The sequence below is a fragment of the Salmo salar genome, chromosome ssa10 (genome assembly GCF_905237065.1).
Source record: "Salmo salar chromosome ssa10, Ssal_v3.1, whole genome shotgun sequence".
NCBI lineage: Eukaryota > Metazoa > Chordata > Actinopteri > Salmoniformes > Salmonidae > Salmo > Salmo salar.
In genome coordinates, this window is record NC_059451.1 from 32838107 (window position 1) to 32854841 (window position 16735).

The following is a 16735-nucleotide window of genomic DNA, read 5'->3' on the forward strand; positions in this document are numbered from 1 at the left end:
TTTAGAAGCACAGTCATAGGATACCACCTTTCTTACAAGTCAAGTTCGTCAAATTTCTGCCCACTTGTGAAGGGGAAATGTCTTAGGAGCAACAAAGGCTCAGCCGCGAAGTGGTTGGCCACAAGCTGACAGTACGAGACCGGCGAGTGCTGAAGCGCGTAAAAAAATTGTCTGTCCTCAGTTGCAAAACTCACTACTGGAGTTCCAAACTGCCTCTGGAAGCAACATCAGCACAAGAACTGTTAGTCGGGAGCTTCATGAAATGGGTTTTCATGGCTGAGCAGCCACACACAAGCCTAAGGTCCTCATGAGCAATATCAAACGTCGGAGGCAGTGGTGTAAAGCTCGCCACCATTGGACTCTGGAGCAGTGGAAACACGTTCTCTGGAGTGATGAATTACGCCTCACCATCTGGCAGACCGACGGACACATCTGGGTTTGGTGGATGCCAGGAAAATGCTACCGGCCCGAATACATATTGCCAAATGTAAAGTTTGGTGGAGGTATGAATAATGGTCTGGGGCTGTTTTTCATGCTTCGGGCTAGGTTCTTAGTCCCAGTGAAGGGAACTCTTAACGCTACAGCATACAATGACATTCTAGACGATTCTGTGCTTCCAACTTTGTGGCAAAGGTTTGGGGAAGGCCCTTTCCTGTTTCAGCATGACAATGCCCCCGTGCATAAAGCGAGGTCCATACAGAAATGGTTTGTTGAGATCGGTATTGAAGAACATGACTGGCCTGCACAGAGCCCTGACCAAAATCCCATCAAACACCTTTGGGATGAAGTGGAACGCTGACTGCGAGCCAGGCCTAATCGCCCAACATCAGTGCCTGACCTCACTAATGCTCGTGGCTGAATGGAAGCAAGTCCCCGCAGCAAAGTTCCAACATCTAGTGGAAAGCCTTCCCAGAAGAGTGGAGGCTGTTATAGGGCATAGGGGGGACATATTAATGGCCTTGATTTTGGAATGAGACGTTCAGATATGCGTTTTAATATACAATCCGGATAAGAAAGTGTCTGATAATGGAACATTCCATAGATTTCAAGAAAAATACCACTGGTCACTAAAACGGCTGTAACTAATTCACACTAAAAGGTATTACTATTCTGATTTCAGATGTTCAACCCTCACAAAACAACAAACCTTCAATATACTCTACGTTTTTCTTTATCTTCAATAGGAAGTTGTGTGAATGGTAGTTGTTTGGGAAAATAACATATTTGAGTATTAGATACACATTTTCACAGGTGTTTATTCTTTTTTGTATTTTTATTTTTTACCCCTTTTTATCCCCAATTTCGTGGTATCCAATTGGTAGTTACAGTCTTGTCTCATTGCTGCAACTCCCATACGGACTCGAGAGAAGTGAAGGTCGAGAGCCGTCCGTCCTCCGAAATACAACCCAACCAAGCCGCACTGCTTCTTGACACAATGCCCGCTTAACCAAGCCAACCACACCAAAGTGTCAGAGGAAACACCGTACACCTGGCGACCGTGTCAGCGTGCATGGCCCGGCCCACCACAGGAGTCGCTAGAGCGAGATGGGACAAGGACATACCTGCCGGCCAAACCCTCCCCTAACCCGGACATTGTGCGCCGCCCAATGGGTCTCCCGGTCGCGGCTGGAATCGAACCTGGATTTCTAGTGGCACAGCTAGCACTGCGATGCAGTTAGCTTTCAGAATATGTATCATGTTTTCATATATGGTTTGACACCGGCAAATTTAGTTTATTAATGCACGCAGAGGTCATGGTCTTGTTGTCAGTTTTGGGATTCACATTTTTGGGAAATCCTGCCAGTAATGCAACAATGCCAATATGGCGAGTTAGTTACAGTTAGAGGTGTTCTAAAGCCTAGTGTTTCCAATCCCCTTTAACTTCTCTAGGAAAGGGGGGCAGTATTGAGTAGCTTGGATGAAAAGCGTGCCTAAAGTAAAATGCCTGCTACTCAGGCCCAAAAGCTAGAATATGCATATTATTAGTAGATTTGGATAGAAAACACTCTGAAGTTTCTAAAACTGTTTGAATAGTGTCTGAGTATAACAGAACTCATATGTCAGGCAAAAACCTGAGAAAAAATCCAACCAGGAAGTGGGAAATCTGAGGTTTGTAGTATTTCAAGTGATTGCCTATCCAATATACAGTGTCTGTGGGGTCATATTGCACTTCCTAAGGCTTCCACTAGATGTCAACAGTCTTTAGAATGTTGTTTCAGGCTTCTACTGTGAATGGGGAGAGAATAAGAGCTGATTCAGTCAGGTGTCTGGAAAATTGGCATGAGCTCCGTGAGAGCGAGCTGCCTTTCCTTTCAATTCTAAAGACAAAAGAATTGTCCGGTTGGAATATTATTGAATATTTATGATAAAAACATCCTAAAGATTGATTCTATAAATCGTTTGACATGTTTCTACAAACTGTAATGTAACTATTTTGACTTTTCGTCTGGACTAAACTCGCGAGCTTAGTGAATTTGGAGTGCTGGACTAAACGCGTGAACAAAATGGAGGTATTTGGACATAAAGATGAACTTTATCGAACAAAACAAACATTTATTGTGGAACTGGCATTCCTGGGAGTGCATTCCGATGAAGATCCTCAAAGGTAAGTGAATATTTATAATGCTATTTCTGACTTCTGTTGACTCCACAACATGGCGGGTATCTGTATGGCTTGTTTTGATGTCTGAGCGCTGTACTCAGATTATTGCAAATTTTGCTTTCGCCGTAAAGCTTTTTTGAAATCTGACAGTGCGGTTGCATTAAGGAGAAGTTTATCTATAATTCTGTGCATAACACTTGTATCTTTTATCAAAGTTTATGATGAGTATTTCTGTAAATTGATGTGCTCATTCACCGGAGGGTTTTGGAGGTAAAACATTTCTGAACATTACACGCCAATGTAAAATGGAGTTTTTGGATATAAATATGAATTTTATCGCGCAAAACATACATGTATATGTAACATGAAGTCCTATGAGTGCCATCTGATGAAGATCATCAAAGGTTAGTGATTAATTTTAGCTGTATTTCTGTTTTTTGTGCGCCTCTCCTTGCTTGGAAAATGGCTGTGTGGTTTTTCTTGTCTAGGTGCTGTCCTAACATAATCTAATGCTATGCTTTCGCCGTAAAGCCTTTTTGAAATCGGACACTGTGGTTGGATTAACGAGAAGTCTATCTTTAAAATGGTGTATAATACTTATGTGTGAGAAATTTGAATTATGAGATTTTTGTTGTAGCGTCCCACATTTCCCAGAGAGGTTAAGGTTGGGGTTAGGTAAGGGTTATGGTTAGGGTTAAGGTAAGGGTTTATGGTAGGGACATCCAAACGATCCCGGATAGCACTGATTGTCGAGTGGTAATGATAACAGGAAGTAACATGAGTTAACATTGACCTCTGACCTAACAGTCCATCAGTCAGTTAAAAAGGTCCTTCTCTATCAACAGGTCTCTCTCTCTCTATTAAACAGTACATTAATCCGGGGGCCAGGGCCGTGCAGTGGCGGCACAGTCAGGCCTGCTGTATGTATGTAAACACAGCTGTCCCAGACCATCTTAGACTGTCTCAGGGTCCGGGGCAGGGGGGGGGAAGAGAGAGGTGGTTATTCCTGGGTTTTCTAACAGGGACAGGGAGTAAACTCCATCAGCGCTCTGCTCTCACTCCCAGTCGGCCGTCTGGGCCCACTGTAATCCCTCCCAACTAAACACAGGAAGAAAGAGATGAGTAAATAACTCCCTTCTCTGATAAACCACACTATTTTATTTTTACTTTTTTTTCTCCCCAAAGTCAGTTGAATAGGTTGGTTTGACTCATACTATAACAGTGTCAGGGACTGGGGTATGTTGTCCATATTGGTGTGTAGCATGTTTGTAGATCACCATGACACATATGAGCAGAACATGACATGCTGAACAACAAAAGAGAGAGCCTAGGAGGGTAGATGAAGAGGAAAAGAGATTACGAGAGGGGTACAGACAGAGTAAAGGTGGAGCGAGAGAGATCAATCGAGACCGAGGAAATCAAGTAAGACAGAGAGTCCCTGTCATAGCGCAAGAAAGACAGAGGGACTCCCAGCTCCCTGCTGCTCCACCGGGTTTACCGGCCGCTCTCTTCCCCCGGGGCTGAGCGGGTGTCTGGGGGATGGATGGGGGAAATGAGGCTGTAAAGCGGTGGGGAGTCTGAGGGGTCAGCGACGATGGACTCCTGGATGTCTCAGACCAGCATATCACACAGTCATTCACACTCATTTGTTACAGTCTCCAGCCCCCTACAACGTCACGATGCCTTGTGGGGGTAGACAGGGGGCAGCAGTAGCAGACAGTCCAGAGAGGGAATGAACGTCTCGGCTGGCTGGCTGGCTGGCTGGCTGGGGGACAGGCTCCATACCCCTGGGGTAAAGACAATTACAGGCTTAAAGCCCCTCGGTCTGTGGCATGCAGCTCAGATAAGAGACAAGGTACAGAGAGGACCCGGACAATATTGCAATTTTTCCTATTTCAGTACAAGTTACACTAAACTGGTTGTGTTGACCAGAATAGACTGCATATTGTTCTGCTTATTAACTTTCTCTGATTTATCTGTCTAGATGTGGCTATACAGTACATAACGAAAAACTAAGTTTTGTAAAGTACATTTTTTGCAAACCTCTGACACTGCAGGGCCTATCATGGCTTTATGTTTGAGCTTGTGCAGGAGAAGTCAGGGGTTAAGGTTCAGGGGATAGAGGTCAAGAGTCTTGCAGAAGGGGCAGACAAGACTAACTGGAGGCTGATGAGGCGCGTGGGTTACTAGGCTGCAGCCTGCAGGTTAACAATACCTCAGAGCTCAGACAGACAGATACATAAAGATAACCTACGAACAACATATACCCTTCCAGACAATCCGTCTGACAGAGAGACAGGCATACATTACATTCATGGCACATTAGTACAATAGAAAAGCCATACAAATAGAAACACGCATTCAAACATAGTAAACAGAGTCAGATAGCCAGAAATAGCAACCCACAGACAATCAGATGGGGATATGAGTCTGGCTGGCTGTTCTAGTAATGTGTGACCCAGCGGCAGGGGGATAGAGCAGAAGCCTCGTTCTGACCAGTATTAACTGGCATCTGGAATGTTATGAGAGGCAGGCCGTGCTAATCTCAGCAGAGCTAGAGAAACAGGCTTGGGTGGAGAGGTCAGCTCTGCTCTCTGATTACTACGGACTGTTAATGAACAACAGACACCACACCATGACTGACTGTTAATGAACAACAGACACCACACCATGACTGACTGACTGGTTAATGAACAACAGACACCACACCATGACTGACTGACTGGTTAATGAACACCAGACACCACACCATGACTGACTGACTTGTTAATGAACAACAGACACCACACCATGACTGACTGACTTGTTAATGAACACCAGACACCACACCATGAATGACTGACTGGTTAATGAACAACAGACACCACACCATGACTGACTGACTTGTTAATGAACAACAGACACCACACCATGACTGACTGGTTAATGAACAACAGACACCACACCATGAATGACTGACTGGTTAATGAACAACAGACACCACACCATGAATGACTGACTGGTTAATGAACAACAGACACCACACCATGACTGACTGACTGGTTAATGAACAACAGACACCACACCATGACTGACTGACTGGTTAATGAACAACAGACACCACACCATGACTGACTGACTGGTTAATGAACAACAGACACCACACCATGACTGACTGGTTAATGAACAACAGACACCACACCATGAATGACTGACTGGTTAATGAACAACAGACACCACACCATGAATGACTGACTGGTTAATGAACAACAGACACCACACCATGACTGACTGACTGGTTAATGAACAACAGACACCACACCATGACTGACTGACTGTCGCTATCCCTTTCATATCATCATTCAATGAAGTAGTCCTACTCCCCCATGAGTTAGGCCTGCTCCCTGTTCATTCAGTTTATCACACAGTCAGTCTTTCAGAGAGATTGTATCCCTCACTAACTGGCTCAGTCACTAGCTTGTCAATGGGAGGAATGTAGTACATGTATCGTTTGGAAGTAGCTCTGTCTGGGCTGTTGGTGTAGAAGTAGCTAGTGTGATGTTCCCGGGGAGGGGTTGTTGAGGCTCTCCCAGCTGCCCCCCCACTCGTCTAGCACTAGTCCCAGGATGCACACAGGCCCTGTGATAGTGGGCTCGGTACGTCCCAAACCTGCCCCATTCAGACCAACACTCCTCCATTCCAGGGTCCCTGGGTCCACAGCATGGCACATAGCAGGGGGCAGATGCAAGGGCAGCATTGGTAGGTAGGGTGGCAGTGTCCCGAACCTTGAGGTAAAGGACTACTCCAAGGTAATTACTGTACCTGAACTGCCCCCTTCATTACACTGTAAACACCCTAAACTAACACCACCTATCACACATCTAGCTAGATCACTGGCCAACCACCATGGTCAGCCTACACAACTACATCTATATCACTACAACCACATCTTTATCACAAAAATAAAAACTATTTCACCCTATAACCATTCCAATATGCTGTAACTAACTTCTAACATGAGAGAAAACATACAATTCGAGCTTCTACTTTTAAAAATCCACCTTTCCAGAAACAAGTCTCTCACCGTTGCCGCTTGCTATAGACCACCCTCTGCCCCCAGCTGTGCCCTGGACACCATATGTGAATTGATTGCCCCCCATCTATCTTCAGAGCTCGTGCTGCTAGGTGACCTAAACTGGGACATGCTTTACACCCCGGCCATCCTACAATCTAAGCTTGATGCCCTCAATCTCACACAAATGATCCATGAACCCACCAGGTACAACCCCAAATCCGTAAACACGGGCACCCTCATAGATATCATCCTAACTAACTCGCCCTCCAAATACACCTCTGCTGTTTTCAATCAAGATCTCAGCGATCACTGCCTCATTGCCTGCATCCGTAATGGGTCCGCGGTCAAACGACCACCCCTCATCAATGTCAAACGCTCTCTAAAACACTTCAGCGAGCAGGCCTTTCTAATCGACCTGGCCAAGGTATCCTGGAAGGATATTGACCTCATCCCGTCAGTAGAGGACGCCTGGAGATTCTTTAAAAGTGCCTTCCTCACCATCTTAAATAAAAGCATAACACCATTAAAAAAATGTAGAACCAGGAATAGATATAGCCCTTGGTTCTCTCCAGACCTGTCTGCCCTTGACCAGCACAAAAACATCATGTGGTGTTCTGCATTAGCATCGAATAGCCCCCGTGATATGCAAATGTTCAGTTAGGAACCAATATACCAATAAGTTAGGAACCAGTATACACAGGCAGTTAGGAAAGCTAAGGCTAGCTTTTCAAGCAGAAATTTGCATCCTGTAGCACAAACTCAAAAAAGTTCTGGGACACTATAAAGTCCATGGAGAATAAGAGCACCTCCTCCCAGCTGCCCACTGCACTGAGGCTAGGAAACAGTGTCACCACCGATAAATCCACTATAATTGAGAATTTCAATAAGCATTTTTCTACGGCTGGCCACGCTTTCCACCTGGCTACCCCTCCCCCGATCAACAGCCCTCCACTCCCCACAGCAACTCGCTCAAGCCTCCCCCAATTCTCCTTCACCCAAATCCAGATAGCTGATGTTCTGAAAGAGCTGCAAAATCTGGACCCCTACAAATCAGCAGGGCTAGACAATCTGGACCCTCTCTTTCTAAAATGATCTTCCGAAATTGTTGCAGCCCCTATCACTAGCCTGTTCAACCTCTCTTTTGTATCGTCTAAGATTCCCAAAGATTGGAAAGCTGCCACGGTCATCCCCCTCTTCAAAGGGGAGACACTCTAGACCCAAACTGTTACAGACCTATATCTATCCTACCCTGCCTTTCTAAGGTCTTCAAAAGCCAAGTTAACAAACAGATTACCGACCATTTCGAATCCCACCTCACCTTTTCCACTATGCAATCTAGTTTCAGAGCTGGTCACGGGTGCACCTCAGCCACGCTCAAGGTCCTAAACGATATCATAACCGTCATCGATAAGCAACATTACTGTGCTGCCGTATTCATTGACCTGGCCAAGGCTTTCGACTCTGTCAATCACCACATTCTTATCGGCAGACTCAACAGCCTTGGTTTCTCTAATGACTGCCTCGCCTGGTTCACCAATTACTTCTCTGATAGAGTTCAGTGTGTCAAATCGGAGGGCCTGTTGTCCGGACCTCTGGCAGTCTCAATGGGGGTGCCACAGGGTTCAATTCTCGGGCCGACTTTCTTCTCTGTATGCATCAATGATGTCGCTCTTGCTGCTGGTGATTCTCTGATCCACCTGCACGCAGACGACATCATTCTGTATACCTCTGGCCCTTCTTTGGACACTGTGTTAACTAACCTCCAGACGAGCTTTAATGCCATACAACTCTCCTTCCGTGGCCTCCAACTGCTCTTAAATGCAAGTAAAACTAAATGCATGCTCTTCAACCGATAGCTGCCCGCACCTGCCCGCCCGTCCAGCATTACTACTCTGGACGGTTCTGACTTAGAATATGTGGACAACTACAAATACCTAGGTCTCTAATTAGACTGTAAACACTCCTTCCAGACTCACATTAAGCATCTCCAATCCAAAATGAAATCTAGAATCGGCTTCCTATTTCGCAACAAAGCATCCCTCGCTCATGCTGCCAAACATACCCTCGTAAAACTGACCATCCTACCGATCCTCGACTTCGGGATGTCATTTAAAAAATAGCCTCCAACACTCTACTCAACAATTTGGATGCAGTCTATCACAGTGCCATCCGTTTTGTCACCAAAGCCCCATATACTACCCCCCACTACGACCTGTACGCTCTCTTTGGCTGGCCCTCGCTTCATACTCGTCGCCAAACCCACTGGCTCCAGGTCATCTACAAGTGTCTGCTAGGTAAAGCCCCGCCTTATCTCAGCTCACTGGTCACCATAGCAGCACCCACCCGTAGCACGCACCCCAACAGGTATATCTCACTGGTCACCCCCAAAGCCAATTCTTCCTTTGGCCGCCTTTCCTTCTAGTTCTCTGCTACCAATGACTGGAACAAACTGCAAAAATCACTGAAGCTGGAGACTCATATCCCCCTCACTAGCTTTAAGCACCAGCTGTCAGAGCAGCTCACAGATCACTGCACCTGTACATAGTGCACCTGTACATAGCCCATCTGTAAATAGCCCATCCACCTACCTCATCCCCATACTGTATATATTTATTTATCTTGCTCCTTTGTACCCCAGTATCTCCACTTGCACATTCATATTATATATACAGTGGGGGAAAAAAGTATTTGATCCCCTGCTGATTTTGTACGTTTGCCCACTTACAAAGAAATGATCAGTCTATCATTTTAATGTTAGGTTTATTTGAACAGTGAGAGACAAAATAACAAAAAAAGAATCCAGAAAAACACATGTCAAAAATTTTATAAAATGATTTGCATTTTAATGAGGGAAGTAAGTATTTGATCCCTCTGCAAAACATGATTTAGTACTTGGTGGCAAAACACTTGTTGGCAATCACAGAGGTCAGACGTTTCTTGTAGTTGGCCAACAGGTTTTAACACATCTCAGGAGGGATTTTGTTCCACTCCTCTGTGCAGATCTTCTCCAAGTCATTAAGGTTTCGAGGCTGACGTTTGGCAACTCGAACCTTCAGCTCCCTCCACAGATTTTCTATCGGATTAAGGTCTGGAGACTGGCTAGGCCACTCCAGGACCTTAATGTGCTTCTTCTTGAGCCACTCCTTTGTTGCCTTGGCCGTGTGTTTTGGGTCATTGTCATGCTGGAATACCCATCCACGACCCATTTTCAATGCCCTGGATGAGAGAAGGATGTTCTTACCAAAGATTTGACGGTACATGGCCCCGTCCATCATCCCTTTGATGCAGTGAAGTTGTCCTGTCCCCTTAGCCGAAAAACACCCCCAAAGCATAATGTTTCCACCTCCATGTTGACGGTGGAGATAGTGTTCTTGGGGTCATAGGCAGCATTCCTCCTCCTCCAAACACGGCGAGTTGAGTTGATGCCAAAGAGCTCCATTTTGGTCTCATCTGACCACAACACGTTCACCAGTTGTCCTCTGAATCATTCAGACGTTCATTGGCAAACTTCAGACGGGCATGTATATGTATTCTTGAGCAGGGGGACCTTGCGGGTGCTGCAGGATTTCAGTCCTTCACGGCGTAGTGTGTTACCAATTTGTTTTCTTGGTGACTATGGTCCCAGCTGCCTTGAGATCATTGACAAGATCCTCCCGTGTACTTCTGGGCTGATTCCTCACCGTTCTCATGATCGTTGCAACTCCACGAGGTGAGATCTTGCATGGAGCCTCAGGCCAAGGGATATTGACAGTTATTTTGTGTTTCATCCATTTGCGAATAATCGCACCAAATGTTGTCACCTTCTCACCAAGCTGCTTGGCGATGGTCTTGTAGCCCATTCCAGCTATGTGTAGGTCTACAATCTTGTCCCTGACATCCTTGGAGAGCTCTTTGGTCTTGGCCATGGTGGAGAGTTTGGAATCTGATTGATTGATTGCTTCTGTGGACAGGTGTCTTTTTTACAGGTAACAAGCTGTGGTTAGGAGCACTCCCTTTAAGAGTGTGCTCCTAATCTCAGCTCGTTACCTGTATAAAAGACACCTGGGAGCCAGAAATGTTTCTGATTGAGAGGGGGTAAAATACTTATTTCCCTCATTAAAATGCAAATCAATTTATAACATTTTTGACATGCATTCTTCTGGATATTTGTGTTGTTATTCTGTCTCTCACTGTTCAAATAAACCTACCATTAAAATTATAGACTGATCCTTTCTTTATCAGTGGGCAAACGTACAAAATCAGCAGGGATCAAATACGTTTCCCCCCCACTGTATTATTCTGCACATCTACCATTATAGTGTTCAATTGCTATATTGTAATTACTTCGCCACCATGGCCTATTTATTGCCTTACCTCCCTTATCCTAACTCATTTGCACATACTGTATATAGACTTTGTCTACTGTATGTTTGTTTATTCCATGTGTAACTCTGTGTTGTTGTATGTGTCGAACTGCTTTTCTTCATCTTGGCCAGGTCGCAGTTGTTCTCAACTAGCCTACCTGGTTAAATAAAGGTGAAATGAAAAATAAAAAATACCTACATGTGTTTTATAGTAGTAAATATCCTGTTGGGTGGTTTTTAGTCAGATATTGTTTCACTGTTAACCACTGAGTGAATGGGAGGGCAGAGGTTAAAGGTGTCGACCTTATCACAGGAAGGCCTGACCTGACCTCACAGGACCTCCAGTCTCATGGTTACAGTCTGTTGCCATGGCCTAACTAAGCTTACACCACCACCTTGGTCTGGGACTGTGTCCATCAGCTCTGCCCCACTGCTCCCCTCACACACTCAGGCAGGGTAAACAGGGCAACTGCCACACCAGCCAGAGAAAAGAGCCATTTCATCCAGCCATGCAGTTTCCAATGTAATTACCCTTCTCTGTGTCCACACTGTAGCCAGAGCCCAAACATCGTGGTGAGATGAAATCAACAGAGAGAGGGAGAGGAGCACACAGAAACTCATTTAACTTAATACCTCAATAAAACTGGGGCTCACATTACGAGTCCGTTTTGATTGCAAACATCAACTCTCACGTCACGAGTCAAGCTGCAAGGCTTGATTGTGAGATATGATTTCCAGACCTGGGTTAAAAAAACATGTGCATTTTAGTATCTGGTATTTAAAATACTTTTTGTTGTGCATTTGAGTATTTTCAAATACACATACCAAAACACTGACTCAAATACACCCCCATGCATTTAACCCAGGTAATTGAAAATAGTATTTGAAAAGACTGTCAAAACACTTTCCAAGTGTATTTTCAAATAAATAAAAATATGCAACTACTTCTTATTTCAATTATAGCTACTTACTTTGCAAATGCAGTACCAGTCAAAAGTTTGGACACACCTACTCATTCCAGGGTTTTTCTTTATTTAAAAAATATTCTACATTGTAGAATAATATTGAAGACATCAAAACTATGAAATAACATACATCTAATCATGTAGTAAACAAAAAAGTGTTAAATCAAAATATATTTTATATTTGAGATTCTTCAATGTAGCCACCCTTTGCCTTGATGACAGCTTTGCATACTCTTGGCATTCTCTCAACCAGCTTCATGAGGTAGTAACATGGAATGCATTTTAATTAACAGGTGAGCCTTATTAAAAGTTAATTTGTGGAATTGCTTTCCTTCTTTAATGCATTTGAGCCAATCAGTTGTGTTGTGACAAGGTAGGGGAGGTAAACAGATATCCCTATGGCAAGAACAGCTCAAATAAGCAAAGAGAAAAGACAGTCCATCATTACTTTAAGAGATGAAAGTCAGTCAATGCGGAACATTTCAAGAACTTTGAAAGTTTCTTTAAGTGCAGTCGCAAAAACCATCAAGCACTATGATGAAACTGTCTCTCATGAGGACCGCCATAGGAAAGGAAGACCCAGAGTTACCTCTGCTGTAGAGGATATGTTCATTAGAGTTACCAGCCTCAGAAATTGCAGCCCAAATAAATGCTTCACAGAGTCCAAGTAACAGACACATCTCAACATCAACTGTTCAGAGGAGACTGCGTGAATCAGGCCTTCATGGTCGAATCGCTGCAAAGAAACCCCCTACTAAAAGACACCAATAAGAAGAAGAGACTTGCTTGGGCCAAGAAACACGAGCAATGGACATTCGACAGGTGGAAAACTGTTCTTTGGTCTGATGAGTCCAAATTTTTGGTTCCAACCTCCGTGTCTTAGTGAGACGCAGAGTAGGTGAAGGGATGATCTCCGCATGTGTAGTTCCCACCGTGAAGCATGGAGGAGGAGGTGTGATGGTGCTTTGCTGGTGACACTGTCTGTGATTTATGTAGAATTCAAGGCACACTTAACCAGCACGGCTACCACAGCATTCTGCAGCGATACACCATCCCATCTGGTTTGTGCTGAGTAGGACTATCATTTGTTATTCAACAGGACAATGACCCAACAAACCTCCAAGCTGTGTAAGGGCTATTTGACCAAGAAGGAGAGTGGTGGAATGCTGCATCAGATGACCTGGCCTCTACAATCAACACCACCTCAACCCAATTGAGATGGTTTGGGATGAGTTGGACCGCAGAATAAAGGAAAAGCAGCCAACAAGTGCTCAGCATATGTGGGAACTCCTTCAAGACTGTTGGAAAAGCATTCCAGGTGACGCTGGTTGAGAGAATGCCAAGAGCGTGCAAAGCCGTCATCAAGGCAAAGGGTGGCTACTTTGAAGAATCTCAAATATAAAATATATTTTGATTTGTTTAACACTTTTGGTTACTACATGATTCCATGTGTGTTATTTCATAGTTTTGATGTCTTCACTATTATTCTACAATGTAGAACATAGTAAAAATAAAGAAAAACCCTGGAATGGGTAGGTGTGTCCAAACTTTTGACTGGTACTGTATGTGAAAGTCATTGAGATATTTGAAATGGTATTTGAACCCAGGTCTGCTGATTTCCCAAGAATGTGTTTTGAATGGGGTTCCAAACATACACAAACAAAAACAATACTCACTTGAGATCAGATGGTTATCACTGGGTCTACCTGGTATCTATTTTTACCTGAGGACACATTTTCCACTTTCTTCTATAAATGCCTGCTGACTACTATGATACTGAAGCTGAAAGGCAGAGTGGACTTGTGAGAACAAATGAGGTCAGAAGGGTACAGAACAAACAAGGAGTAATATGGCTTGATGTGGACTAACATGGTACGAAGGATACTGGTACCAAATAAGCCGAAGCATCTTCCTCCCAGGAGCTCAGCTAAGAAACAAGATTTACAAGGTTGTTTTCAAATTCCACATTGGCATGGGACGCTGGCAGACGCAGGCCAGTTTTGTTTTTCTGTGATTTACTTTAATAAGTTCCTTAATACTGTGCTGTCCTGCTGCTGGCTTTACAGCTTCAGGAATATAAAGATACTATGAAAACAGAGGTAAAGAGGAGGAGGAAATGGCTTTGGAATAGAGTAGTATTAGTTAGACTCTAGAACATGGCGCCTTACCGCTCTCAGTCTCCACTCAGAGTGAGCCTCTAAACTGTCTGCAGACCACTGCTATCGGTCAGAGGAGTGATGAGACACACTTCTGCTGTTTACTCTTTCTCTTGTCCTCTCAGTCTCTCTCTGTCCCCTTCTCCAGTAACCTCGGACCCTGCCATGGTCTGACAGACGTGCACATCCGCCCCAGTCCATCCTGGTAAACTGCTTCCTTTTCTCCCGTTCGCCCCAACAACTCTAAACACTGACTGGAAAGCAGGCTATTCCCCCCAGAAGTTTACACAGGATCTGCATGTTTTTTTTCTCCTACAAACACAACTGGATGTGTTTATAAACCACAGTAGAGAGAGTCACAGTGCGTTTTTCTCTCTCTGACAGACAGTTTATCCCAACAAAGTTGTGGTCACCTTGCCTCACCAGTGTCACCCCCCCAGTCAGGGGTCCCAATGGGGCAGGGTGGGGTGGCGGAGTGTGTGTGTGTCCAGGGTGTGTGTAGTATACCTGCAGGAGGAGCCTCTCAAAAGCAAGGCAGGAGTCCCAGCGGGGCAGTGTGGGGTGACGGAGGGTCTGGGCAGTGGCCAGGCCCAGCTGTATTACCGCACAGTGACTCTCTAGAGCCCCCCAGTTGCTCTTAAACAGCTGCACGTAGGAACACAGCTGCTCCGGGGTCACACGGCCTGACAGAGGGAGAGACAAAACCGACATGAGGAAATAATATTAATTTCTTATTAATCTATTCAATGTAATTTAATTAACCAGTCGATCATACAACCGATAACATAGTATTGTATGGTTCAGTGCATACACACTAGCATACTCATACTAGTCTGCCTGGGGTGGAAGCCTGTTAAAGTCAGGGTAAAGTCAGCTCAGGCATACAGAGAGTGTGTGAGTGATACCATAGCAGACCATAATATTATCTCAGAGAGCCAGATTCCACAGGCAGAGGAGAGAGAAGAGAAGCTTGGAGGAGATGGCTGTGATAACCTTAGCCATAATCATGTATTGGGCATACTGTATTTTCTGTGAAAGTGTGTATCTGTATCTTCAAGTGTTATTGTCAAAGTGTGAGGGTCTATGTTTTATATGAGTCATAGTGTGTGATAGAATGTGTGAAGTAGTATTTGCCCCCTTTGCAGCAAGACAATGATCCAAAACACACATTCAAGTCTACATGAAAATGGCTAAAAAGCAACAAATCTGAAGTTTTGGAATGTTTTAGTAAATGTCCAGACCTAATCCCGATTGAGATGTTGTGGCAGGACTTGAAACAAGCAGTTCGTGCTTGAAAACCCACAAATGTCACTGAATTAAAGCAGTTTTGCATGGAAGCGTGGGCCAAAATTCCTCCACAGCGATGTGAGAGACTGATCAACAACTACAGGAAGTGTTTGGTTGCAGTCATTGCAGCTAAAGGTGGCACAACCAGTTATTAGGTGTAAGGGTGCAATTACTTTTTCACACAGGGGCATTGGGTGTTGCATAACTTAGTTTATGAAATAAATAAGTGTACCTTTTTTGCGTTATTTGTAAACTCAGGTTCACTTTATCTAATATCAGATTTTAATGAAGATCTGATAACATTCAGTATCAAAAACATGTTAAATTAGAGAAAATCAGAACGGGGGTAAATACTTTTTCATGGCACTGTATATACTGTGTGTGTGAGTGAGTGAGTGAGTGAGTGAGTGAGTGAGTGAGTGAGTGAGTGAGTGAGTGAGTGAGTGAGTGAGTGAGTGAGTGAGTGAGTGAGTGAGTGAGTGAGTGAGTGAGAGAACTATTGATAAGAGTCCCTGTGAGGCTGTCTAAGACTGACTAATACGTGTGAATCAGAGGTTGTCTCTGATTATTTGTCTCTGATTATTTGCAGAGCTGGCAGAGTGAAGCTGGGTTCCTCAGACTGTTTAAGACCCTCCCTCCTCTAAGGATGATTCACAGAGACGCATGAAGAAGTGGGGGAGGTGGGGGTGAGGAGGGCAGCCTGGAGGTAGAGGCAAGGGAGACGGAGAGGGGGACGGAGCGACCCCAGGACTGGGGGCGAGAGGAGAGGGGTACATATTATCTCCCCATAAACCCCACTTCTTCATGTTGATGTTCAGAAGCAGGAACAGATGTGGGACTATTTCCTGTTGGATTACACAGCCAATGTTTTCTTTAGCGGGGCCAAAACACATGAATAGAGGAGAAACAGAGAGGCGGAATGAAAAATGGGGCACAACGTTCCAGAATACAAAATATAAAGTATGGAGTCATGTCAAGTACAGACATAACGACTTCAATTTAACAACTTTGTTATTAACGCTGGATTATAAAACGTGTTGAGTTTTCATCAAGAACGGTTAGACTGGCAGGGTTAACCTAACAACAAAGGACTCCTATTCACAGAAAGCAATGCCTAATGCTGAGTAACGTTCACAGTGTGCAAAACTGCTGAAACTCAGCCTGTTGGGTAATGTAGTCTTCTCACCATCCTAAACCAACCTGTATGTGCGCTCTGTGTGGCACCAACAGGCAGAACGGAAGATATGTGTTCAAAAGCGAATCAGCAAACCTTTCCAACATTAAAACATAATTGAGGAATGGACCCGGGTCCAGGAATATCCAGACAG

The 16735-nt window shown here is 44.5% G+C and overlaps 1 protein-coding gene across 1 annotated transcript in view; it reads right to left on the reverse strand.

Annotated features, from left to right (window-relative positions):
- The window catches only part of LOC106560266 (sec1 family domain-containing protein 2), a 166659-nt gene that overhangs the window by 113483 nt on the left and 36441 nt on the right, over positions 1–16735 (reverse strand). The window contains exon 4 of the mRNA XM_014122975.2: positions 14628–14803. Within this exon, the coding sequence (XP_013978450.2) occupies positions 14628–14803 (176 nt within the window). The remainder of the gene's footprint in view (positions 1–14627; positions 14804–16735) is intronic.